Source organism: Poeciliopsis prolifica, unplaced genomic scaffold (assembly GCF_027474105.1).
Source record: "Poeciliopsis prolifica strain line A6 unplaced genomic scaffold, Auburn_PproV2 SCAFFOLD013, whole genome shotgun sequence".
Classification (NCBI taxonomy): Eukaryota; Metazoa; Chordata; class Actinopteri; order Cyprinodontiformes; family Poeciliidae; genus Poeciliopsis; species Poeciliopsis prolifica.
In genome coordinates, this window is record NW_026562388.1 from 11,138,401 (window position 1) to 11,165,124 (window position 26,724).

Below are 26,724 nucleotides of genomic sequence, written 5' to 3' on the forward strand. Positions count from 1 at the left end.
TAGCTGCCCGTTGGCATTGCTTAATTAGGCGAGGAGTTGATTAATTTGCACTAATTGACAGCTAATTTAAGGGCTCGGGGCTCATCGGATTGACGTTTGTCGGGGCACGGTGGCATGTGAGGTCAGGCCAGACGCTCTGCATATGGATGGATGGACTAATCCCCCCCTCCTTCTCTCTCCAGTATGGATGACCAGCTCTGCGGGGGCTGACCCGTTTTCCTGAAGGGGGCCGCTTGGCTGCGGGTGACAGGCGAGCCACCGGTGCGTGCGTCGTATTGGGGATGTCAGAAAGCAGACTGATCAATGCGCCTCAGTCAGCGCCAACAAGTGTCAACATGCAACCGGTTTCTGGTGACAGCAAGACAATTTTTGAGCGATTCGTAAATCACTACGTGTTTATAATCTACTTTCAATTAGCAGACTTAAGATACTAAGGGTTTTATTTGAATTAGCAGACCCTTTGTGGATTCAAATCTCTTCCACAGAGTTTACTTGAGGTATTGTTTGTGGATTATGCAGAAAATCGAAAATTTGGTGTGCATTAAAAATATTAAGACATGGCTTCTGGAATCTAGATGATTAAAATGCTTTTTTTCTTCTAGAAACATTTGTTTTTAAATAACACAAATTACCAGATGGATTTAGGTCTAGACTTTGACTGGGCCATTGCAACGCTGGAAGGTGAACCCCCAACCCATCGATCTTCACCAGCCTCTTTCACAACATCCTCCATCCACCTTCCAATCATCACTTATAAGTTTCCCTTGTTCCAGCTGAAGAAAAGGCTCCCCACAGCATGATACTACCACCACCATGTTAAACATAATGAAATGCAAACAAGCTGACATGCAGGGTTAGTCTCCCTCCACACTGCCCTCTATGTATCAATATTTTCCGTGCATGGGATAATAAAACTTAAAAGTTTCGTTTTGTGTTCTTCATACAGAGGTCTAGTGTTAATTTTCCTCCACACAGGCTCCAAAAGGCCAAAAAGTTTTAGTTTTGTCTGACTCAACACTTTCTATGTTTGCTATAGGTCATAATAGAAAACTTTATATTTGGCTTCAATCATACTATGCATTGAAAAACCTCAGATTGGGAATACACAACTACCAGCTGTCTTAATTAATTTTCCCGCTTGAGCTGTGGATGTCTGCAGCTCCTAGAGAGTCACTGTGCTCTCTCCTGGCACTTTATTTAGGTGCATATTCATTTTTACTACTTTCTTATATTAAAGAAAGATCCCAAGTAAATGCACTGAAATTTCTTGCTTGTACGTGACAAAATGTGAAATATCCATAAAGCTTCTTTCCAAAGGCAGTGTTTGTTTTTCCAGAGAGGTGAGCGAGGGTCCGTGTGAGAGGCAGGGGGTGAAGCTGCAGAGGACGGAGCAGCTTCTGTCCGTGTGAATCGGAAGGACGATTAGGGGCTTATTAGCGGCCCAGGGAGAAGTGTAAGTTGTTGGGGAGTGAGCAGGCAGAGCCCCGGCGACATCTCCAGCCGAGAACAATCCGAGCCATTGTCTCACCTAATTACAGCGGATGGACTTCTTTTTGTTTCCCATTCGCCATGCCTGTCTGGTTCCCTTTTTTTGCCCGGCCGCAGCCTCAGACAACGCTGAAGTGTGCTAATTAGAAAAGAAATGGTCCTCGTAATTATGTCAACTCTTATTAACCACGGCCACAATGAGTAATATTATTTTTACGCAATGTTTTGTGTAGAGGACCCAGCTTCCAAAGCTCATTAAACAGAAAGCGAGGCCTTGTGGGCTGGGTAAAACTGTAATATCTGGGTCTCTTCAATGAGGACAGGAGGAAGGTGCTGCATTTTGACGTACGCTGTTATTGCTCTAATTAAAATCCTTCATTTATTAAACTTTGAAACTCGAGTTAAACAAAGAACAAACAAATATTTTCTCTTTTCATTTGAAAACTTTATTTTACAAGTTAAAGAGTTACAAAAATGAAATTAATATTTAAAAGAGAAGAATAAATAATGAGCATTTGATTTGATCAAACTTTCTAAGAGAGAAAAAGATTAGTGAAAAGGGACTGCATCTAGATGACAAAATGTTTGAGGGTTTAACCAGTTAAACTGAACGCAGTAACGGCTTTCAAATATCTTTCTAAAAAAAAATATTAATGCACAGATATCTTAAATGCTTCGTCATCTTAAATGTCAGTCCTGTTGCTTGAAAAATGCACTGTCACTTCTTGGGTCGTTCCAGTATGTTCAGGAACTTTCCTCTGGTCATTTCCCTGGCTGGAGAAGAAAGCAAAAGATCAATTATCAGCAATGAGCAGGTTTAGTATAACCACTACTTCTTTGACAATTTCTTGTACAGAAAATGTTTTTTCCATTTTCCTTTTCAGATTATTTAATCTCTGAATCAGGATATTCAGGATATTGTGTCTTTAATAAAGTTTGAATTGAATCAAAAAATTTAAGTTACAATTCCAATAACATCGGTGGAGCTGTTAAGCATGCAAAGCATGTTTCTCATGTCTACTGCCACACAGGAACGCAATTAATACAAACATCTGTTCACTCAGGAATAAAAAACATAAAATTGGACGTAGTTAGATATTGTGATTGCAGTTTTAGTTATATATATATATCCATTGCAGATGGAAGGAATCGTCCATCATGAGTCTCGTTTTATAAGTGCTATCGATGTCTTCCTGGCAAAGACAAATCTGTTTGAGTCTACCGGGACTTAAAGGGCTTAGAAGGCATCTGCATTATAAACCTTCGAGAAACATCATCTGGGTTAAGCATTTATTTAAAAAAAACAAACATATGAGGATCAGCATTTAGGCACTTCCACAGTTTCGAAACGGAATTTTTCTTAGCAAATTGCAGCTCTTGTATGCCAAAACAAACTTAAGAGTTTTTCTTTAAAGCAGGAGCAACATTCACCTTTATGAAAGCTGCAAGGATTGTAATTAGATCTCCACTTGCCGCTGCCAGCCCGCGGCGGCTGATGAAAAAGTCAAAGCTTTTACTAATTTAGATGAGCCGGTCAAGGTGGAATGGTAATGGTGCATCTGGGCGTGGGGGTTTGTCACCTTGAGGTGTCCATCATGAGGTTAGAGATGATGCTAATTGGAATGGGATGAATTCATTTTGCTCTTTGCTGTCTCTTCAAATCACCCTAAACAAACTCATTACCAACTTCTGGACATCCAGGAGGTGGTTTAGATTGAAATGAAGTCATTAAAAATAGGTGAGGGAAAGCAATTATACTGGGGTGACCCTAAAATTGTCAGCGCGACAGTGTCACACATCTTTTTATGTGCTAAAATTTGAAAAAGTAAACATTAACAGGGTAATATTTTTGATTTCCAGGAGGTCATGACTTTTCTTTTGTTGGTGCTTTTTCCATCTAATGATGGGTCTAAACTATAAAATAGATCAAAGCCGTGTCACACCTCCAGAGATTTGTCACCCAACTGAGCTGCTCATTAAATATAGTTCAGGCTATCCTCCCACAAGTCAAAAACAAACTTGCAACTGACTCACTCAAACGTATTTCTGCAAAATATTGTTAAGAGTGATTGTTAAAGTAAATATGGGCTCATGTAGAGTCTTGACAAAGTATTTTAACTTTTCCACATCATAGTGCAATCACAAACTTTAATGCATTTTGTTTGGATTTCATGTGATATGCCGACACAAAGTTGTGCACAATTGTGAAATCAAAAGGATGTGTGGCTTTTTAATAGTTTTGATCAAGCACAATCTGAAAAGTATTTGAGACCAACTTTACTTCAATTCTTCACAAAACACAAGGCTTGTTGCCCAGTCAAATTATTGTGCATATTTCTTTTTTGCTTCTTTTTGTCAGCGTTATTTCTAGAGAAAGTAGAAAAAACATATTTTTTTTACTAAATGAGAAAATCTTACAAATAAATTTTGTTAGTTTGATTTCTTTGAACAAATGTTTCACATAGAGGTTTAAAATTAGACACCCACGCTAAATCAGCAAACACAAATACAAACACACCGATTCTGTCATACACTCAGAGGGATCAATACTGATTAGAGGGACTTAGAGATTTGTTTAGTTGATTAGAAAGGTCAATTAGTAATTTTGCACTAAGTTAATCAGCACCTTGTAATGACTGCCATCCATACTAAATTACACCTCATGGATTCTGCCGGCCATCGCCTTGTCCTGCTGATTTGTTGCCATCTAATTATCATTTAGCTCTAACTGGTTAAATTCCAAGCAACAACACAAAGTATGTCTTCTAATCACTCAAGATAATTCCTAATTTCCCACAGCAATTTCTCCATGGTAGAGGATTTCAGGCGGTGCTTGGTGCAGAGCAACAATAAAGATTAACCTATATTTGCAGCAGCTAGACGGTGCCAGGAGGATGTTCCGAATGTTGCCCGTTTCCCCTAATCTGAACAGAAATCACCAGAAGCCTTATGCTGCTGCTCAGACGTTTCTGCAGTTTTCTGCTCCTCGCTGCTGAATCGTTTTCATTTAGCAAATCCCAGGTGGATAAAATGCAAATGCAGAGGGAACACAGTTGTGTAACATCTTACTTTCCCCTCTTTTATGCCAAGTGATCTGGGTGTTGCTCTCGCAGCCCCCACTGATGCTCCCCTGTGTATAAAATGAGAGTAATCATTGCAGTTTCCAAAAACCGCCCCACCCTGTTGCTCTGGCACGCTCCTGCTGAGCTGCCGGACCCTCCGCCCCCTCGCCGTCAGCTGCTCAGACAGATGACCAACCGGGTTAAGTGGAGCCGGCCCCGGCCCCGACTGCTCCAATTCACTTTCATTAAGCATAAAGAGGACATATCTGACCCCCACTGCCCATCTCTGAGTGGTGCTCAGCTATTATGGGATGTAAGCTTTATTTAATGGATTTAACATCCTCTTTCACCACCCTCGTCCCCGGGGACACGGATGAGATGACACGCACAAACACTTGAGTGTGGAAACACTTGAAGGCACACATACTCATCCAGCACCCCTCTCCCCCGCCTCGCAACACATACACCTGACGCTCATGTTTGTGTTCAAAATTCAATTACCCACTTATTGATACTTCACGGGGATATTTAAGATGCAGACACGAGCTGTGATTTCCCAGGGGAGCCACTGGTTCCTCTTTATGTCCCAACCGAGAAGGCCCACCCCTCCTCCCCCCTCCTCACCTCCTCCGATGCGTTTTCGCCTGGCTGACAAGCTCACACACACATCCACACACCAAAACAAACACATCTGCACCACCCAACCCCTGCCCACGCCGGCGCCTGTTCAAGAGGTGTCCTTATTAATAGGCAATCAGTCAAAAATCATTCATTAAAAAGCCTAAAAGGTTTTACACCCGCGCTATGATTAGCTGGGAAAGAAAATCCAATGAATTCCTAATGCCTTTATGGAAATTAGATGTCATTTCCGATCTGCTCAGGGAGGCGGGAGGCAGGCGGGACTGAGGAGAAGTGTGTGAGAGTGTGCATGTTATGCTCTATCCAACTCTTCTGATCCAGCTGCAGAAAGTCGGTGGAGCCGATTCAGTTTATCCGATGTAATTGAGGTGACAAATAAAAACCGCAATCTATGGTTTTAAAACAATTACAATAGTACAAGCCATGTTTGAGCCCAAAGAGACACAATGGAGATGAGTGCGTGGAAAAGTAGAGAGGAGAAGGGAATGCATTGGCAGGGAGGCAACACCCTGCTTCTCATTCAGCTGCTGTCAGCTCAGGCACTTCATAACTGGCCGGCCTGCAGTCAGCCCGCCCTGATGGATTGATGGAGACACATTAGTACGAATGGGGCCCTGTGAATGCAATCATATTCAGCAGCGGCATGACTCCTAATAGGTTGGAGATTGATCCTGAGGGTGAGAAGGAGGTGATGGAGAACACGGGCCCATTAGAAGCTGTCAAGGCAGGGTGCCCTTCAGTCTCCCCTTCACACAGGGAGACGCAGCAGGGGTCACACTGGATGGGTGCTGGGTGGAACCAGAGCACAACAGGTGCTCTCTGGATGCACTGAATCACTTCACAATTAGAAATTACTAAAAAATGTTTTAATGACATGTTTTTATAGGAATTGTTTGATTTGGCAACAGCTATTTTGTTCAAAATATTTTTTTTTCAGTATTTTATTTTCACTGAGTCATCATTTTGGATTAAATATTGAGCTGAACGTTTTTAGAAAAAAAAATCATCTTACAATAATAAAAAGATTTTTCATTTTATGGTTTCTCAAGCACAATGTACAGGAAACCCTCAAATGATTTCTGATAAATGAATCAATTTTGACAGAATACCAAAATCCAGAATTAGGGATATTACACATTTTCCATTCATCACCACCAATATTTTACAGACTTTAATTTACAGTATTCTCCATTCATTTCTATGTCATTTTAAAGAAGAAAAAGTTGTTCACTATGAATTTAGGGCTGTCATTTATTTTTAGTTTTGCCATAAAAGACAAAATTTGGGTGGACAGACAAATTTGACAGAAAATACAAATATTTCTCCACTAACTATTCCTTTACTGATCATCCAGATCTGGAAAATCAGATAGTTTCCCAACTAAAGAGAAGCCCTAAAATTAATAAATAATTACTGAATTATTTTTTTTATATTTAATAGATATATAATAATGATTTTTGCATTTAATAAAGCAGCATTTTTGTCGCTTATGGAATCCATAGTTACCAATCCACAAATTAAATGTAAATAATATTTACTGCAGTTGCACTGTTATTTCTCTGCTGTTTTTTTGGCATAAAATAGAAGCACATGAAATAAGTATTAAATTGGTAGTCAGTGACCTTCAGCTGACAAGTGGGGAAATGCCAGAGCCCAGTAACTCAGCAGGCACCTAACCAGCCAGCTCAGTGGCTCTTCAGCACATCCCAGGGGAACAGTCAGCATTGAATTACCTCCAGTAGCGGCACTTATCAGGACGCTACGTCTTCCCCAGAGACTCGGGGCTTGATGCCCACGCTCAGCGGCCCACAGCTGGGGCATTCATCATGGGGTGGAGTAACAGCTGGGGCCTGAGGACGAGGCACGCGTCCGGTCCCACAGGGACAAACTGGGCCAGCGTCGGTTCGCCACGTCTAGGAAGTGGCAGTGAATGAAAGGTTATGTGCTTCCTCAGTCCTTCATTCGTGGTATTGCTACACATACACAGCTGACAGCAAGCAAAAGTGAAAGCCGAACAGTTCGGGACTATTTCATCTCTGCAGTGGGGTGGATGAGTTTTTCGTGCTTGATTGTGCTCTGTCCATTAACCAGCTTTCTCTTTAATGATCCACATGTTGAAGGGGGGGAGGGGCAGTAAATCCTGTCCTCTATCCTCCCTCTGCTGTGCCTCGGCAGAGCGAGTGTGTTTACGGGCGGTGAAGAGTGCACAAACATGATGAAAAAGTGGCTGAGATTTACAGGGCCTCCCCTGACAGCCAGGAAAAGAAGAAAATTAAACCAGAGAGCATTAAACAGGCACCGATTACAGGGCTGCTCTGACACCAATAATAACCATCATTGTGTCCCGCCGTCCCGAAGAACATGACATGATTGCAGAGCCTGCAGTCCTGCACTCATGACAGCTAACATCTTTATACCAGAAAGATTACAAGCTGCTTCTGGTTGAGGAAAGTCAAAGAGATTAAATAATTTTTCAACTAAATGAATTTGCAAAAAAAGGGTCTGTGCAGCCATGACATGTACAGCATAAATGATAGACTTACCCCATGCTATTGCTGCAGACCTTCCGGATTACAATCGGATACACATTTCCACCACTTATAAAACATCTCTGAACTGATTAGTACCATGGATTTCACAAAAGACTACAAATATATACATTGTAAGCTCTGAGGGTTTAATCCAGTATGCATAATTCTCTGTAAATGCTAATGAGCCCTCTTACTGCAATAGGTCACCTCCTATGAAGTACAAAACGTGAATATGCATTCAGTGCCACACAAAGTTGAGCACTTTTAAATAGGGTTTTGATTACAAAATAATAAATATTTGTGAAGTGAAAGGGAAATTATTTACAAATAAAAATCTGAAAATGCGGTTTGTATTTGCATCAGACAATTGTCCGAGACAATAATTTGTACAACCACTTTTAATGCCTTTTCACTTCTGTTAGACATTTCTATCTATTGTGCCAAGCTGCACTTTCTTCTTCTGCAAAATGTCTCAACCTCACAGATGCAGAATGAAAAGCAGCATCAACAACAATTTGCATGTCTTGTTAACTTGATTAAGCTCAAGACTTCGACTGGGGCATTCTACCACATGAATGTGATGCAATTTAAATTGTACCACTGTAGATCTGGCTGCATGTCTAGAACCATCTGGAAGATGAACCATCATCCCGCCTTACAATCTTCTGCAGTCTCTAACAGATTTTGTTCCAGGACTGCACTGCATTTATCTCCATTTACATATCTGAGATCTCCTGTCCCAGCTAATGAAAAGCCTCCCCATAGCATGTTGCTGCCACCACTGCAATTCTGAGTAGATATTTAAAGCTTAGAGTATTTATTTATTCATTTTGAGGATAGCATTTAGCATTTTGATAAATGCACTCACCAATTTCCACATTTTTATTTGGGAAACATTTGGAAAAATCACATCTCCTTCCCATTTCACAACTTTGTGAGGATCTATCACACAAATCCCCATTAAACACTCTAAAGTTTGTAGCTGTAATACAGCAAAAGGTGGTATTAATATCTTGTATATGCCTCATCAAAGTAAGCCTGAAGAGCAATACAATTTTCTGCAAGTGCTCTTTCACAGGCAAAACTCATACTGATTTTTTCCCCCCTCTTTGCATCATCAGATGAGCACTTAGCTACATCTCTTTAATCCATACTCCATAAGGATTATGGCAATAGAGGTAGGAGGGACTAGATTAAATAGATTTAGCGTCTATCAAATTCTTCAACATTTTTTCCCCTTCTGCTCCTGTTTCCTTTCTTTTTGCTTCTAACAAGATTGACCTACATTCACCGTTTCAAAGCCTTGTCTTTGACTTTTTTTAAGTCATTTGTCAGAAATGCGAATTGTAAACTGCAAAGTTTGAATAACTTTGCAGTTTTTGGATGACAAGCATGGATGTGTGAGCTCAACCGCTGATCTAAAGGAGCTCAGGAGAAATTAAAGACGTCAAGATATGTGAAAGCTTTTAGCACCATCTAGTGGTGACACTGCATAAAAAAGAGAGGAAATCAAACTTATTTGAACAGTTTAAACAAATTTGACAGTTTTTATGTTTAGACTGATGTTTTTTTTTTTTTTGTTATTCCTGCACTTACACTCTTCTAGACCCAACTGATAAGCGAGATTCTGAAGTCCTTTGACCTTCTCCATGAGGTTGGCTGTGGTCAAACTGCCCAGTTCTGCAGTGAGATGGCAGGACATTAGGAACTCTTAAAAACATGCAACTAAATCAGATTCAGCTTGACAGAATTTGATATTTATGTTACCTTTCAACATTTCAATGTCCTCACTCTCTAGGTCAGCCATCCACTTAGGGGGTGAGTTTGTAATGGGCTACAGTGAAACGATGAAAAAACAGAATTAGACAGAAAACAAACCTTGTTTGCATATTTTATGCATGCATTTAATTTCTTATATCACCAATAGAAGTAACCCACATTTTTGTAAGATGCAGCAAATTCTGCAACACCAGGCACTGTGTGAGAAGTTATGAGGTGGTTAAGCATAATGCAAAAATTCTGACCAAATAAAGGAAAGGAAAAAGCAGAAGGATGACTTACACTGCTCTGGCCATAAGTCTGGTGATGCTCTGTCCAAATTCTCAAAGCTGAGCAAAGAAGACTCAAAATCATCTCCTGAGAAGACAAAAAAACTCTCAATTTGTTATATTACACATACAGGGCAGAAAACGTTCAAACATATTTGTTAAAACTTTATTGTGACTTGGAAATTTGCTCAAACCTCACTGCATAAAATTTCCACAATAGAATAATATTATTCATGCAATTCTTCTTTGTTTCATTCTTTCCTCTTGTAATTTTTCTTTTGTTATCTTGGAAGATTTCATTCAATAAATATATTTGTCTTTAACTTAGAACTTTTACAATACATGTACATAACATTAACAGTGCTGTGAGATCTCTCAATTGATGTATGTAAACTATTATGGACAAGAAGGGCAGACCACACAATAAACAGTAAAAAAAATGTCCTCCAAGCTCCACGCATTTGTTTCCTACAGTTAAAAGAGAGTTGTTCCTTTCTGCTGTGACCGCTTACTTGCTTAACAGGAAGAATAGACAACTTGAAAAGGTCTGGGCTTCCTTAGCTTTTGACCAATTCACATGATCTGAATTAGTTTGTTTATTTAGGACAAAATTGGATTGTGCCACTGAATTTAATCTGTCAATATGATTGGAATGTTATTGTATCAATTTAATCATTCGTTTCTGTATAGAAGAAAATACATAAATTTAAATTTCTGTAATTGTAAGAAAACAATTACACCGGTTTTCTTGTATTTCCTCGTGTTTACATTTATTATGAACGGCGAGATATAAACTGCATAATAATTTTAATTTTTACGGTTAAATCTGGAAATTTAACATTTTCTCTAAGATTGTATCTTTTTAAAAGGAACATTTACACGAGACAGTCTTTATACAAGCCTTGTTTGATTAGTATGACTGTCAAACAAAACTGAATATAACGTATGTTTTAAAAACTCTAAAGTTTAACATAGTTATAGCCAGTAACGTTTGATAAATAAAATATTATGGAATATCCTAGCACTTAAAATATGAGCTGAAACGTTGTTTTTCTCCGGCAGGTTTAAACCAGCTATGTGTTTCCTTGAAACTGGACACAAACACCTCTGGGGTGAGTGGAGCCTTTGGCCAACGGAATAATCCCTCAAAACAGCAAGAATACCCCGCTAACATCCGTCCGTTCTCATCTCCGAGCGTCGAACTATAATACAATCATATTTATGAGCTTTTTAGTGAACCTAGAAATGCTAATTATACGAATTATTCGCAACGTATCTGTGTAAGGAATTAGAATTTACCTCCATTCGGAGACGCCATTTTCAGAATGGTCACGTGACGAATTACAACCAATGGCTGCAACGTGATTCACTCTGTAGCAAAGCATTTTATAAACATACCACATGGGGTCGCACTATCACTTCTAAACCACACTGACGCTTTTCAGTTTCTACAGAAAGTGGAAGTTTACAATTGTCTTTAATCGATTTTTTTTCACATGACACTTAGAACTGCGTATTTATTTATAATAAAAAAATTACAGCTCTTTTGTCCCATATAATATTCTGACAATTACAAAAATATCAAAAAACAAACAAACTCAAATTCATTTAATTGGGATTTTACAAGATAGCCTAGAGTTGCCGGATTCCAGTCTAGAAGGGACGAATATCTTCTTACGTTTGTAAACATCCATGCTCCAACAAACTTAAAATAAAAAGTTGAATTTCTACATCTGCATGTCATTCTCCCTTCCTCAGAAGAATGGTCAATGATAATGAGGATAGCAGACCTGAACACACAGTAATCCTAGAAGAACATGGCAAAAATCTTCAAACTGAGGCAGAATCTGACCTTCCAGCAATAGAACAACCCTAAACAGACAAAACTAAAATAGAATATCCCCCTAAATGTGCAAAGATTTTAGATAGATTTACCAACAAACTTGCAGTTGTTAACTGCAGCAAAAGGTGTTTCTGTCAAGTAGTGCTCCAGGTGTGTCTGAGAACATGTATGTCACAATTTTCATTTTTATCTATAAAAGATTTTGTCAAGCAGGAACAGTTTTCCTGCCACTTTACAATTATCCACCACTTTGTTTTAGTCTGTCACATTAAAATCCAGTAAAGTTCACAAACACTAATGTGAAAAAAATGAAAGAGTAAATACTTTGACAAGGCAAAGTACTTTTAACTGCACATCTTAAAATAATGATAATTTGTTGTTTATGTCAAAGACCCTGTTGATGACAAAATCCACATTGAAGTGTTTTTGGTTTGAAAAAAAATGGAGCCAGTTTGCTTCTTTGTAAACCCCTTTACATCTCCTAATAATTTCCTGAGGGAGTCTTCCCAAGGGATCAATAAAGTCAAGTCTAAAGTCAAGTCTAAGTCTAATGAGATATGTATGACTTTATTTTTAATTATCTAATCCCACTTTTGCTTTTGTCAGCAATTCATGGTAGATTTTGCTTTAGTATTTTTGTTTGCCTTGATGAATTGAAAGCATAAAGATACCAGAGATTAAAAGAATACCAGTTTATTTGTCACACTAAAATGTAAAAACTTTCAGAAGTTGTTCACAAAAGCACTCATTACCAAACTGCCAACTCTAAAATCAGGACAACTGGAAAAAATGCCTGAAAAATAAGACAATTCAGAATTAAGCTACTCAGCTTTTCCATAATCAGTTAATAGGGGGCTCCTTTGCTCAAAGACGAAACGCATAGTGTGAGAAAGGGCTTCTTGTCAATGAATAGCATCTAGTTTTTACTCTCACACACAACTCACAGTTTTTCATCTACACACAGCCTGCAATACAAGAAATGCTATGACGCAAATACTAGGACACATATGTTTTCAGTCAGTACAGTAAGAAAATATTTTTGTTACAAAGCAGCAAACAGGTCAGATCAAATGTTTACATACACTCTTGATGGGGATGACTGCCATAATATTAAGGGTGTTTTATTGATGGATTTGAATTGTTTCTTCAAGCGAACAATAAAACAAACAGCTTCAATATTTTTTGTATAAATATAACAGTCAAGAATTGGACACAAAAGCTTTCATCTAAACTTGACTCTTTTCTACAGTAAAATCTACACATTTATAGGACAAAATCCAAATTAAATTGAAAATTGAGCATCCAATTCTCACTGTAGTCCCTTATTAATATGGTGTGCATGCCAATAATAAGTGCATGTAAACTTCTGACCTGCACTATACAACATTAGAGTCAAGATCTTGTAAAAGTGACTAAAACTCCCAGGAGTCCATCCATTTAAGGCCAGCCATGGCGCTGCCTGGCTCGTGTGCAAGAGGACCCGTCATGCCGTAGGACAGTGGATGAAACATGTAGAAACTGAGAAAAACACAATCAGAAGGATTTAAAAAAGCTCAGAGACTCCTTACTTATATTAAATGCAGAGACAGCCAAAATAAATCATAATAAAAGAAGCCCATGCAACACTTAATAGAACTGCTATATTTTAAAACTTAAATTTGATCTGATCACATAACAAAGTGGGGAGGAAAGCTTCAATTATTAATCATTACTTCTAACCAATTAAAAAGTCAGTTTATATCAATCTTACCATTAAACTTAAAAAGTTTAGGAACAGAAGGAGCATCAAATGGAATAAATTATTGTGCATTGCAAAAGTATGAATACACTTTGAACTTCTCAAGTAGTAGCACTCTAGTCCTTCTGATGGTAAAAAAAAGTATGAAAAGTCAATGGTATGAATAGTTTTGCAAGGTACTGTAAATCAAAGATGGACAACTACAAACATCCTCTTAAAAGTGGACATCACACACAAACAAGATAGCGCTTCACTTAGCTCACCTGTACAGAACAGTAAATAAAAGTATCATCTGCCCTCCTCTCTGCAGCCAATCAGAATACGGTTGGCATAGTAACAGATCGGCATTTCTCAGCAGAGTGTCTAAGGTAACTCCTGTGAAAATAAAAGATAGTTCAAAACACCAAACAACAAAAGAAACTAAGAAAGGAAGAAAGAAAGAAAGAAAGAAAGAAAGAAAGAAAGAAAGAAAGAAAGAAAGAAAGAAAGAAAGAAAGAAAGAAAGAAAGAAAGAAAGAAAGAAAGAAAGAGAGAAAGAAAGAAAGAAAGAAAGAAAGAATAAAGAAAGAAAGAAAGAAAGAAAGAAAGAAAGAAAGAAAGAAAGAAAGAAAGAAAGAAAGAAAGAAAGAAAGAAAGAAGATCCATCCTCTAACACCCTTGTCCCTCGTGGGGTCGAGAGCGGTGCTGGTGTTGATCAATCAGTTACAGTCTGACCATGGTAATTAGGTAAAATACATGAGAATTTAGCACCTGTCAGCATGCTACTGAAGAGCATTGCAGGAAAGTAGTGATGATAGTAGAGGACTCGGCCCATGATGTAAAAGGGGGCATAGTGCAGCAGCCAGCCGAGCAGCAGAAGTCCACCTCCTCCCGTGAGAACATTGGAATGCTCTGAAACATGCACAACTTTTTTATTTAAAATGTCAATGTTTAAAATGTCAGGTCATCCTCAGAGTTGAAATTGACCTAATCTTTTCTGCTGCAGCGATATTCCTCTTTGAATCGCTATAGATGACACTGCTACCATGATGACATACAACCCCAAGCTGGCCAAATTTATCCACCAGACCACCTGAAAAAGGCGAGAGAATGGAATGTTAGCTAGAAGATCAGAAAAGCAGGAAAATAAAGTTTAAAGGACTTACGGGGTTTCCAAGTAAGTAAACACGATATTCACTCTCATTTACACCTGAAAACCTCAATCCCTTTAAAAAAAAACAAAAAACATCTGACATAAGAGTAATGCTAACTGAATTTTATGAAAATAAAGCAAAAATAAGTGAACACACCTGGTAGTTGATGGGCCAGTGCCAAGGTTTGGAGTTCATTTCATTGTCTTTAGGTTTCAAGCCACTATTACCCTAAAGTGAGATGTTTTTTTGTTTGTTTTTGTTTTACTGAAAGTAGCACATTTGGATCATGTTCATTATCTTCTCACAGTTACTCACCCTTATCATGACTATATGAGACTCTAGCAAGATTTCCAGAAAATTAGGCTTCAGCAGCGAAAGACTAATGTTGGGTACTGCCAAAATAAACCAAATAATGTTAAGTTAAAAGATTATTCAAAAGTGTGCCTTATCAAAAAAAAAAAAAAAAAAAGAAAACCTTAGGTATATTTGGAAAAATGTGCCTCATACATCTGGGATTGATGTGATCCTCGATGTTCCACTGAGAGCTTGGAGTTTCCTTCAGGTATGGACTGCAGGTCACCTCCACCTGCTCCCAGCCCCTGCAGAAAAACAAAACTTGATGGGCATGTCGATCATTTGTGAAAAACAAGGCCACATCAGAGCTGAAAATATGAGAAGATTCACCACTTCGGAAGAGTCTTGCCAGATGAATACAGCACGCAGCCCGTGGCTTTGTGCAGAAAGCGAACTTTGCTGCGCAGCACCTTCACCAGGTCGCCCCTCTGACCTCCACAAACCTCCACCTGCCACAGGTCGTTAGTGTCACCTGTTCCGTTCTAAGAGAGGGACAAATGTGCTTAAGTAGACATGCAAAACTCAAAACTCCAAATGTGTTGCTTTTATTAGCTGGATACAATAAAGTAATAGTTCTGCAATGCTCTGTAGAAAAGTTTATATTCCTGGAACCTTTTTCAACATTCTGTTAGATCATGGCATATACACATAGCATGTCTTAATTTCAGTCTGGGACAAAAAGAAGGCATGTTTTTAAGGCCTTTTTTTTATAAATGTAAATCAGAAAAGGGTGTTTGTTGTCTTATGGGGTTAAGTGGATGGCCATGTCTTGGCAAGTTTGCAGATGTTCAATACGCCTCACATTTTATTCAGTGATAGATGAGACATTGCTCTCCAAGTACAGCTTTAAACCTCTCCACAACTTCATGCTGACATTTCTGCTGTTACTTCGTCTTCGTAATGCTACTTTTGTCCAATGATGTTCTCTAACAAACCTTTATGGCTTTCATAGAAAAGCTGAGAAAATGTACAGTAAAATGTATCCTTTTACTGGATAGCTAAAATATGGAGGCAATTGATCACACTCAACATTATAAAGCAATATCAGAGGAAAGGGGGGACGGAAGGGGTGAATACAAACAGTCTCTGCTTTTCAGAGCTTTATCTGTAAATCTTTGGAAGACCGTGTGTCACTTTACAAGCATTCAAAAAATTTAATTACCCTGTCACAAAATAAACTACAATGAAGTTGGTAAACTTAATATGGCAAACCGTGTGCATAAACACTTTTATTAGGGATATGTTAAAGAAACACTCACAATTCCATAACCTGTAACTTGGAAGTGCTTCTTGGTCAGAGGAGCTTGATGGAGGTGGCTGTGAAGGTTACGAGTCGTTCTGAAACAAACGGTGCAGTCAAAGCTACGCACAGAGTTTGGACTTCTGTTAGCAAATGTCAGGATTGGTACTTACTCTTTGTGCTCCAGCCGAATTATGTCACCATGACGAACCAAATCAGGAATCTCTGACTGAGCTAATTAAAGATAAACAACACACAGAAACTTCCAAATAACCATAAAACATAATGAACAAGCTACTTCTGGCTCATTTAACTGACACCATCATGAAAAGCCAGATAAAAATCTCAAAAAAGAATCTAACTGAGCATTAAAGTCCACAACAAAAAAGTCAATAAGTACGATTCTCTTACTATTATTATTTGGTTTGTGAACCAGCCACATGTTGTTGTAGTCTTTGTGGAGGTAAGCTGTCACCTATTGATGAAAACAAATCTTAAATCAAAGTAAACTTATCAGACATAAGTGAAATATTCAACTTGTAGTCTACCTGCTGCTGCTTCGCCCCAACTCCCTCGGGGTATAAGTGCCAGTGGGAGTGCAGATAACCTCCAGCAATACGGAGATTTTTCACAGTAATAGTGGAGCCGTATGCCAGGTCTGCGTTGGAGAAACAACATGCTCAGGAAATTATGAAAAACACATAAATACAAACATCTACTGAGCAGAAAGTAAGACTTTTTCTATAAGAGGTTTTTATGATTTGGGGAGCCAAAAATTGTAGCTCTCTCTGCTGATATTTATTTTCTCCTCTAGATAAATGTACTTAAAGATAGAATACAAGATTGTGTCTCCACTGAAAAAATAAAAATAAAAATTTAGGCTTTCTAATGAACTTCACCAAAAGTTTTGAAAAAAATATTGCTATGCCTCTGTCAAAGAAAACAGATAGAACAACTATGTAATAAAAATAATTGCTTAAAAAAACTAACTAATGTAGCTTGTCTTTATAAGAAAATAGTACGTAAAGAAAAGAGCACAAATAATGTAACCATGGGGACATCTAAACCGAGGGTGTGTTCTGTAATCATTGACAACAATGTTAAAAGAAAATTCTGCTGGGTAAAATAGTAAAATCAAGTATGTAATTATTAAGCAAAGAAAAGAAAAGATAAGAAAAATAATGGCTCATTATCAATTTGCAGACAAATTAGAGGAATGTCAACATTTTTGTCTGTTTTTTTGTACAATCACACTTGCTTTCATTCCCAATTATGCTCAGGACTCACACTCTGGCATGGACACGTTGTACAGGTTGTTCCCAATGAGACGCGACTGGAAAGTCGAACTAAAGAAACCATCGCCTGGCCCACTACAGAAAGAAAAAAAAGTTGTGACTCAAGTGGGAAGATGTCATTATACGGTGATCATACTGTGTTTAACTCTCTCCCTTACCTTTTATTCAATAGAGCAAAGTGAACTGCAAATACTGCCACATATAGGGATAGTGGAAGCAAGATGAGGCCGACAACCCGGGCCAGGAAGTGCTTTGCAAAATCCATCTGAAAGTCGAACAAGATTACGAGGAGGTAAAGTCGCCAATTAATTTCAACAACCCAAATATTTTTTCCCTGAAAGACATGCTGCAGTTTACCAGTGAGAGACTCAGGTCGCCTAAAATCCTCCAGAGTTCTCCGGCTGTGTTCAGACCCACCAGGAGGATAACAAACAGACCCACAAACTTCACCCCAAGAGCACCAGCAAGAGCAGCACCGCACAGAACGAGCCACAGCCACCAGAGGGCAGTAAAAGGCCTGGAGCTCTGCTGGTTGAACTTGACCATACTGAGCATGGCTGCCATGATGAAGAACATGAGGATGGGGTCTAACAGGATGTACTGAGAGATGGTGATGCAGCCAGTGTCTGTGGCAGCAAGGGGATTAGACGAAGAATGTCTTCAGTTTATTATAAACAAACATTCATTCATTAGGTTATAGATTTGGATCATAATTGAAATTACGTCATATGTCTTTTCCGTCATCACATTTCAGTTATTTTATTTTAGTTAGGAAGAAATAAGTGGAAACTTAAAAGTGTTGTTAATTTTATTCAATGTTTGGTGCAAACCATGATCACTGACCAAATATGAGCAGGGCGGCTGTGATGAGAGCAGCAGTGTGAGAACGAGACAGCTCCTGCACTATGAGGTAAGCAAAGATTGGCAGGAAGGACCCCAATATGGCGCAAAACTGTACAAAAACAGGCCTGAGGTTACTAGACAAACCTTTATTATGGTTTCTTATTAAATATGTGTTTATGTGAAAGGCAACATACCCCTCTCATCCCCCAGTAGTTGTGGTGTTCATATTTGTCTCCCGGCTTTACAAAAGGAAAGGTGCCATCATAGCCAGTCATATAACCAGCAAGAGCAATCAGCATCTGCAAGAGAGATCAACACATTAACACAGTAGGCTCACAAGAAGACCCAATCCCAATTCTGAGGGAAACCATTTTCCTTCACATTCGCATTGAATTGTATTTCCTATAGTTATTGTTAAGATTTTCTACTGAGAATTAGGAGATTCTTACAAGAAACTAGTACATCACCACGATCCACATTGGTAACATAAAATAGCTTTTTTGTCTGTTTGTTACACTAACACATTTTGAAGAAAGAAATACAATGCTCTATTTTCCTTTGCTAACAAAGAAGAGCCGAAAATGACATTAAATAAAATATCATGAGCTATTTTGAAAACAAGAATTGATATAAAGTTCACTTTCTAGATGTGCAAAACTGTTGGAGACATTCAAATCTTTAAGTACAGCGAAAGGTGATTCTTCAAAATATTGACCCAAATAATTTTCCTTCCACTCCTCAATTATGCGTTACCTTATGTTGATCTATCCGTTTAAATCCTGACTGAATGAATTCACCTCTCCATTTTTAAATGCAGGAATGCTCTGAACTTTTACTCTCCTGCTGCTCCTTAGAAGCCACTACGAGACCAAACCTCTTACAAATATCGGACTAAGGGCCAAGAATGGAGAAGTTGGGGTGAAGTGGGATCTCTGACACCTTTACAAAACTAATGCTCAACCAGCTCACCTTTCCAAGAGGAGGATGCACATCAAAAAAGAAAGTTCTGTTGATGTAGTAGCTTCCCATTTTTCCAAAGTGAGTTTCATCCCAACTAAAACACAAAGAACACCTCACTCTAACAAGCTGAAGAGGTTTACTAACAGAGATTGGGAGCCTTACTCACCACACGTGAGGGGGTTCTGTTATCTTATAGAGCCGTGTAGCGAAAGATAGTCCTGTTACTACAATGAGAAGCAATTGGTTTGGGGATTCAACACTTGCTCTGGCTGAAAATTCACCAGATGATCCATTTGAGCAGGGGGTGTCATCTTGTTTGATCTTTGACTCTGGAGTGATCGGAGATTGATGGGTCTGCTCTGGAGAGAGGAAGACTTTCCGGTTTCGTAATGTTGAACTGTCCCTCGTTTGGTGCCACTGAGAAATACATTCTTCTTCTTCCATTAGCAAATAACACCTTTTAAAATTACCACCAAATATGTAGCTACAGACTCATGCGGCTCTCATTATGTCCTGCTAAAAGAGGCAAACAACATATGACAGCTATAAAATAAATTTAGAAGAAAATATCAGCTCTCATTATTGTAAACACTATCAGTGCATTTAATGTTACCTCTCTCACTTAAATTAGCAGACATGATCATCAGATATGTCCAGCAAAATGTGCTTCTCGATCAACTAGCGATAACTAGCAAGTTAGCTGGTGGAAATAGCCGTAATTTACCGTTATAGGCAGCTAAATGCTACAGTGGAGCATTAGGAATACACACATATGGGATACACTGCCTTCTGGGAAATGTATTGAAACAAAAACGAGGCGAACAAATTACTTGTTGACGCTTTTTCACAGGAGAAAACACTAATTCCCAAAATCCCTTTCCTCTTTTCCCAGTACGGAAAGCCGGAAGGACAATTTTGTAAGGGGGCGGGGCGAGTTGGAATAACTCTGGAGCTCCTGATCAGGTTCTGTCCAGCTCTCAATAAGGCCAACATTTTTTATTATACGAATCTACAAGTCTAAATGTGACCGGAGACGAATTCAGATGACTGAAAAAAAAACAACACAAACCCTCCGCATCCCAAAATGATAATAAAAAACAGCAGGGAAAGCGCAATAGACGCTTTATTAAAATTCAACCTCTAGAGGGCAGCATCACATAATCTATCTATCTATCTATCTATCTATCTATCTATCTATCTATCTATCTATCTATCTATCTATCTATCTATCTATCTATCTATCTATCTATCTATCTATCTATCTATCTATCTATCTATCTATCTATCTATCTATCTATCTATCTATCTGTCTGTCTGTCTGTCTGTCTGTCTGTCTGTCTTTGAAAACCATGTTTTATTGCCCTTCCACTCTATAACAATTGATAAAATATGTGAAAGTTTGTGGTTGCAGTGCAACAAAACACAGAAAGCTTTGACTATTCCCAATTTGTGTCTTTAGTGACATTATTTAGTGGACATAATTTCAACACTAAATTGTTTAACTTTTGAAAAAAAAAATGTTTTTTTTTTGTTGTTTTTTTTTAACCAAACTCAGATCTTGTTCTTTTCTGATCATTTAAACTCGTAGCTTAGTGCAGAACATGATGAACTATACTCTCACTGCTTTATAAGCAATTGTCTGAATATTAATGACATACTGCAATTCTTCATTGAAGTGCGTTGATTACATACAGAATAAATCATCACAGTTCGTTTTTTGTTATTTATTTTGATGACTGATACAGATTACAGTCAGGAGGTAAACAAAATTAACAGTCAAGATACTGACCACAGCTTTACAACATTTAATCTGTCTGTAGTTAATATTGTTTGAAAGACTTTAAATAGCTCAGCGTTACCCGCATTTATAGTCTCCAGTCCAAATCAGGCAAATATTTGAACAACAGAGCAAAGAACAGTTGGCTTCATATAAAACTGCAGATTAAAAATCTAGAAAGATGGCCGGTGGCATAAATTATTAGCTTTAATCATCATGTCCAGATGTTATCAGGTCTAAATGTGCGACAGAGAATACCTGCTAATGATTACAGACAAGCTATTTATGTCTGATGATGTTGAACCATAAATAACACAGTCATTCAAAAGAAAAGGGGATAAATCATGTTTACTGTTATGAAAAATACTGCAATGTTGTGATTGACATAAGCAGGTGCTTGCATTACAAAATTGTTATTTCTTAACAGTGGTGCCACTTGCAAAAAATATATATATTTATATAACTCATAGTCTGCTCCACAGGGCAGGGTATACACAGAGTTCCTATGGTACAGTGTCACTCTTCTCATACAGAAAAAGAAATGCTTTAAAGACATTTTTACAAACAGATATAAATCTACAAAAGCTAGAAATGGTGGCTTTTTTTACTTTCATTTGATGTGCAATGTCAAATATGGTATTGATTTTGCTAGATAGCATTAAGAGAATATGTTAAGAGAGTGCACACTTCTCAATGACAGATAAGGAACATAAAATTTGTTCAGGGAAAATTTTGTGTTCAATGGAGTGCAGCTTGACAGGAGAACCATGATGATTATACCTAAAACTACTCACTTCTGAATGTCTGGATCCAGACCCAACCTAGATTCACCAATCGTCGGCTGTCTACTCAGAAATTTCACTAAATAGAAATGAAAAGAGGTTGATGATTGTTTTTGTCAGGTGAACTATTTTTGTGTTGATTTGGGAAAATCTCACATGCAAAATGACATAATTTACACCAATTTTTTTTTCAAGCATGGTGTAACAAAGACTTTATCTGACTGAAAGTCATTGTTCAAAACAAAAGTTTCTAAACACTCTTAGCAAGTTTTTAGAGTACAAATGGTAAAACTGTTAATATTTTAAGAAAATACAAGAGTTACCACTAAGTGTGGCACTGGTATTTTTGTAACAGTTTTTAATTGTTTTCATCCTATTTTGAGAGGGTATTTTTACTTTATAAATTATTTCAAAAATAAAGTTTGCAGAATAAAATACAAATGCATTCTTTTTATGCAATACGTTTGGAGGACTCTTGGGCATGGTCTGAAGAATTTTTTCCTTTTTCTCTGTGATAATGGTCAACAAATTCAATGGCAAATAAAATCAATTCCTCTTTGTTATTTCAGAATTTCTTGCAGAAAATGCAAACAAGGCTTGTTTTTCTTTTATTTTTTTTAAATAAAAGTGTGAAAAAGAGCAATACTATTATAAAAGAAAGAAATGGGGGTTAGTATTACTTTTCTTTTTTTTGAAAATGGCCCTAAACAGTCGGAGCACCATTTTCTGAACATCTCACAGAACCTCATACACATGTACAGTCTGTCAAAGCTTGTGTGGTGCTAGAGTTTTTAACGTGAAAGTTTGGGTGCTCAGTTTAGAAATCCTGAAGAAGAAAGGCAGCAGTGGGAAAAATTCTGTTTGTTGACCCAGATAGATATAAGACGATATATGGCAGATTTCTTCAGAAATTCCTTCTCTTCAAAAAATACATTATTTATCTCTTCACAGAGTCTCTGTGAGAAATGAGAGGAATCAAGTCTAACCTCTGAAACTGGATGCTTTCTAAACTTTCAGAGGCCCGTCATGTCAATGAAATAAATAACAAACTTCGAAAAAAGTGAATTGACAGAAAAAACACAGTGGAAATTATATGAGCAAATCAATATGCCTGGGTCACTGAATATATGAAAGAATCAGTCTCAAAAACAATCCCTTTAAGGCAACTATAAATCCCAGTTCTTGGTCCTCTTGAATGTGTAATAGGGGAAGGGATTAGAGAAAGCTTGTGTACGTTTGTGTGAGTCAGCAACATGTGGGGAGAAAAGCTTGGACGAACAGTGTTACTGTTGGAGGTTTAGTGCTGGGCTCTCTGGTGATGATGGTTTTAAGAAGCAGGAAAGTTTGTTTCTCTTTCAGTTTCCTGCCCCCCTGAGTGTGGACTCTGGGATTGCTGAGATGCATTTGTGTGGCTTGGCGGAAGCTACGAAGCCGGGCAGGCAGATGCACTTGTAGGACCCTTCCATGTTGATGCACTGGCCGTTCTGACACAAGGGGACCTTGTCACTGATGTCCTCACATTCGTTTATGTCTGCAGGGAAGAGGGAAATGTAACAATAAGCAGGGTGATTCAACAGCTGCCAGCAGCACATGTGTTGCTGAGTGGTCTCATGAGTGTTAAAGCTAACATAATTTATATTTCCTACTCCTTGGCCTGCTTTCTTTAATTCCTCCCTTCCTTCCCTTTTCCTGTAATTCCAGCATTTTCTGTTAGTCTGAATTTCTCGAAAGCAAAGGACTCAAGCAGATGGTGACCACTGAGTTTTGTTGACCTAAATAGCAGCTTGCAAACACACCAAACATAACAAAAAAGTGGGTTATTAACTGTACTTCTGTCGATCCTACCCTTGCATATTCTGCTAAGACCAGCTCTCCTAAGGCAGAAACAGTTGAAACTTGGTAAAGGCAGCATCATGCTCTGAAGATGCTTTTTTTTCCCCAATAGGGACCAAGAAGAGCTGCAGAGTTGCAGAATGGATGAAGATAAACCAATCTGAGCTTATTTTTCGCAGAAAATTTCAGTTTCTAGATTTACAAAACTGGAAGAGACATGTCTTTAAATGCAGCTGCTTTGGCAGAAAAAATGTGGCTCGAATTTGTTGACCTAGAGACCGGAATACAAATGCACATCATAAAATTAAAATTTTTACTTTTCCCAAATTTTTGAAAATGGTGTAGGCTATCACAATTATGCACTGCATTGTCCTGGTCTCACACTAAACAAAATGGAATTGAAGATGATAAAATTATAAAATACAAAAGGAAAAAAAAACACTCAAGGGGTAAAATATTTTTGCAAGGTACTCTGTTTACCAGGACATACACTTACTAGTATAGTTTCCCCTTTACTATAGCATGAACAATAGGTAACACAAAGTTTTTGCATAAATATAGGGAACATTATTATCACAAAATAAAGAAATTAAGAAAAAAAAGCATAAAATTAAAGTGACAATGTCTTTCTGGCTTACCAAGTTCAATTAAAATAATGTTTATCTAAGAAAAAATACTTCTCTTACGTGTTGCCCAATACTTGATCTGAAACACAGAAAAAAACACTCAAGTGTGACAGTTGAGCTTTAACTGTTGAACGCTGGATGCTTAGAAATTACATTAAAAATGCATCCGACAGTGTTTCCTTTTGGCCTTCAGCTGTTTCCTTTTTTCATCTCGGGAGGTCTGAGTATCTTTTTCCGAGCATTCGGTCTCAGATGACCCTCGTTTTGTTTACGTCATGTCCTGCTGGGGAAATTTGAGAGGCTGTATTTATAACAGGACGCATGGCACAGGTTGCACAGCTCCCACGTGTTTCCTCAAAGTTCAATCACTCTGCATGGGAAGACAACTGGCCTTGGAGGCGATAAGGCCAGGCGATAAGCCTCCAAGGCCAGAAACAGAAGGGCCCAATCAGAGCACCTCAGATCTGCTAAAGACTCACTTTCTTCTAAGACAAACAAAATACCTCTAAAGTGATATAATATTTCATGTGATATATGTGTGGCTAAATTCAAGGCCTCCTCATTCTTGGCAGAAAGCAACAGACAAATTTAAGACCAAAAGGATAGTGAGCAATGTTTTAAGAAACCTAATCTAAACCTAATCTCGTGCAAGGTTGTTAAACTCAAAGCTTCTCCTTGAGCTAGATGATGTAGTGTAAAGGATGCTGAAATCATCCAAAGATATGACTATGAACAGCTTATGCTCAGAGTCATGCTCTTCGAAGGCAGAGTATCAGATTTTGCTTTCAGCTTCAACAGGAAATCTTTACAGTAAATCAATTAAAGAGATTTCTTACTGCATTGATGAAGAGATTCTTATGACACAGTCCTTCACATTCTGAATGTATGAGATACAGAGGGAAAGAACCCACCTATGCAGGCCATCTTATCCAGGTTAAGTTCGTAACCATCGAAGCAGTCGCAGGTGTAGCCCTCTCGAACACGAACGCAGCGTCCGTTTTCACATCCGTTCAGAATTCCACACTCTTCCGCTCGGAGACCCTCAAAGCTGTCGTAGCGCCGCTCTGATCAAACAGATACAGACAGACAGTCAGACAGACAGGCTACATGTAATAGATCACATCAGAAACAACTACCTAAAAGTAATTTACTTTCTAATCATTGCATGCAAATTATTCGTGAGCAAGAGTTACTGTAATGTTTAGAGTACAAGTAGAAACTTGAATAAATGTTTTTAATTTCTACTCTAGATCAGTACTTCCTGGCAAGTTTTAGATGCTTCCCTGCTTTGGCACACTTAATTTCAATTGACAGCTGATTAACAGACTTTTGCTGAATTTTATTCACTTGAATCATCTGTGTTGAAGCAGGGTAACATGTAGCACAAACAGGGCACTGTGTCTTGAGGAGCAGGGTTGATCTGAAGGACGTGACATATGTGTTAGCTGTATAGCGATCCAGTGGTTGGGGTTGGCTCCCACCTGGACGTAAGACTGGGACACGAAAAGGTGGTTGCGGGTTGTTGTAGTCGCCGTCAGTAAATATGGGAACACTTTCAGGAATGCCACCGCCATAGTTATCCCAGTATGGGGGAATCTCTGGCTCTTCAACTCCATACTCGTATCCTATCCGCTCTCGAAGGCTGTCTGCGCCTTCTGTCCAAGGCAGGTTGCACATGGAAGCATAATCAACTGCACGACGGATCAAAGTAAAACATTAGGGTTTGTTACAGTAATCAAAATTTTACAAGAGAACCAGAGTCCAATGTGTATTCTGCTTCTCACCAGAGTATTTTGTGGGGCAGAGTGCACAGTGGCCACTCCAGGCGAGGCCGTACAAGCAGCAGCATTCAGTGAATGTCGATCTGCGCTCCTGAATCGGTTCTGCACACATGTTGTCCCCCTCGAGTCGGCGCCAGCAAATATCTACGTGCACGTCCTGATGTGAAACTATGATGTCTTGGAGAGAAAGAAGATTTTACAAAAATGAGTAGAGAAAGTGTTTAAATAAAGGTTAGATCAGAGTGGCATAACATTTCACACCTTAAAAACCAGGGTAAAAAGAAATACTTCATATTAGAGGATGTCAGACCTTCTGTTGTGTTGGGACTGACGCAGCGGCGCTGTGTGCTGTCCAGGACTAGTGGAGGACTACAGAAACAGTTGAACGATCCTGCTGTATTCACACATGCTCCGTTTTCACAAGGGTTTCCAAATCCACACTCATCATAATCTGGTCACATACAAAAACAAGAATGGAGCAAATCCATCAGGGAAGATTCAAAATGCATGAAAATATTATTTTATTAGCTTTGACATCGTTATTGTTTTCCCCTCATTACAAAACAAGAAATTTGATATTCTTGAAATATTTCCAGTTGCAAAAAACTTGGACAAAGAAAGAAAGATGGTTGATAGTACACTGTACAGCAGGAAGGAAAGAAAGAGAGAATGAGGAAACACCACAAAAAAGAAGCCAAGAAGGAAGGATGCAGTGTTAGAACAATGAAATAATACGACACCTTTATTATTA

The 26,724-nt window shown here is 38.4% G+C and overlaps 3 protein-coding genes across 4 annotated transcripts in view; all 3 read right to left on the bottom strand.

Annotated features, from left to right (window-relative positions):
- Nucleotides 1-1,911: 1,911 nt before the first annotated feature.
- lin52 (lin-52 DREAM MuvB core complex component) lies at nt 1,912-11,109 on the bottom strand. The gene is made up of 6 exons (XM_055038870.1): nt 11,068-11,109; nt 9,782-9,856; nt 9,659-9,696; nt 9,488-9,554; nt 9,317-9,400; nt 1,912-2,262 (listed from the first exon to the last, which is right to left on the bottom strand). Exons 1-6 carry the CDS (start codon nt 11,084-11,086, stop codon nt 2,207-2,209), a joined length of 339 nt encoding a protein of 112 aa, XP_054894845.1. The 5' UTR covers nt 11,087-11,109; the 3' UTR covers nt 1,912-2,206.
- A 1,179-nt stretch (nt 11,110-12,288) lies between these two features.
- pomt2 (protein-O-mannosyltransferase 2) lies at nt 12,289-20,060 on the bottom strand. 2 transcript variants are annotated; one of them, XM_055038823.1, is made up of 21 exons: nt 19,788-20,060; nt 19,341-19,690; nt 19,184-19,268; nt 18,409-18,513; nt 18,215-18,323; nt 17,729-17,997; nt 17,530-17,636; nt 17,364-17,446; nt 16,625-16,734; nt 16,488-16,551; nt 16,250-16,310; nt 16,096-16,174; nt 15,167-15,318; nt 14,990-15,081; nt 14,798-14,874; nt 14,639-14,710; nt 14,495-14,554; nt 14,316-14,421; nt 14,100-14,240; nt 13,613-13,724; nt 12,289-13,129 (listed from the first exon to the last, which is right to left on the bottom strand). In XM_055038823.1, the coding sequence occupies exons 2-21, from the start codon at nt 19,616-19,618 to the stop codon at nt 13,024-13,026; spliced, it is 2,268 nt and encodes a 755-aa protein (XP_054894798.1). In that variant the 5' UTR covers nt 19,619-19,690; nt 19,788-20,060; the 3' UTR covers nt 12,289-13,023. The 2 variants fall into 2 exon arrangements, with proteins under 2 accessions (XP_054894798.1, XP_054894797.1); XM_055038822.1 differs by having other exon boundaries at nt 19,341-20,060.
- An 823-nt stretch (nt 20,061-20,883) lies between these two features.
- LOC129365281 (latent-transforming growth factor beta-binding protein 1-like) overlaps nt 20,884-26,724 on the bottom strand; it is a 103,469-nt gene continuing 97,628 nt past the window's right edge. The window contains 5 exon segments of the mRNA XM_055038405.1: nt 20,884-23,264; nt 25,104-25,256; nt 25,674-25,883; nt 25,977-26,150; nt 26,284-26,424. Coding sequence (XP_054894380.1) covers nt 23,089-23,264; nt 25,104-25,256; nt 25,674-25,883; nt 25,977-26,150; nt 26,284-26,424 — 854 coding nt within the window. The 3' untranslated portion in view covers nt 20,884-23,088.

What these genes read in the sequence shown, in the direction of transcription:
- lin52 (XM_055038870.1), bottom strand. An exon ending in AGACTTATGGCCAGAGCAGT is followed by an intron (nt 9,697 to 9,781) that starts GTAAGTCATCCT and finishes CTTCTCACACAG; the next exon opens with TGCCTGGTGTTGCAGAATTT. An exon ending in TTGCTGCATCTTACAAAAAT is followed by an intron (nt 9,555 to 9,658) that starts GTGGGTTACTTC and finishes GTTTCACTGTAG; the next exon opens with CCCATTACAAACTCACCCCC.
- pomt2 (XM_055038823.1), bottom strand. Translation starts at nt 19,618, where the DNA reads ATGGAAGAAGAAGAATGTATTTCTCAGTGGCACCAAACGAGGGACAGT. An exon ending in ACTACTGGGGGATGAGAGGG is followed by an intron (nt 18,324 to 18,408) that starts GTATGTTGCCTT and finishes GTTTTTGTACAG; the next exon opens with TTTTGCGCCATATTGGGGTC. An exon ending in TTTGCTCTATTGAATAAAAG is followed by an intron (nt 17,447 to 17,529) that starts GTAAGGGAGAGA and finishes TTCTTTCTGTAG; the next exon opens with TGGGCCAGGCGATGGTTTCT.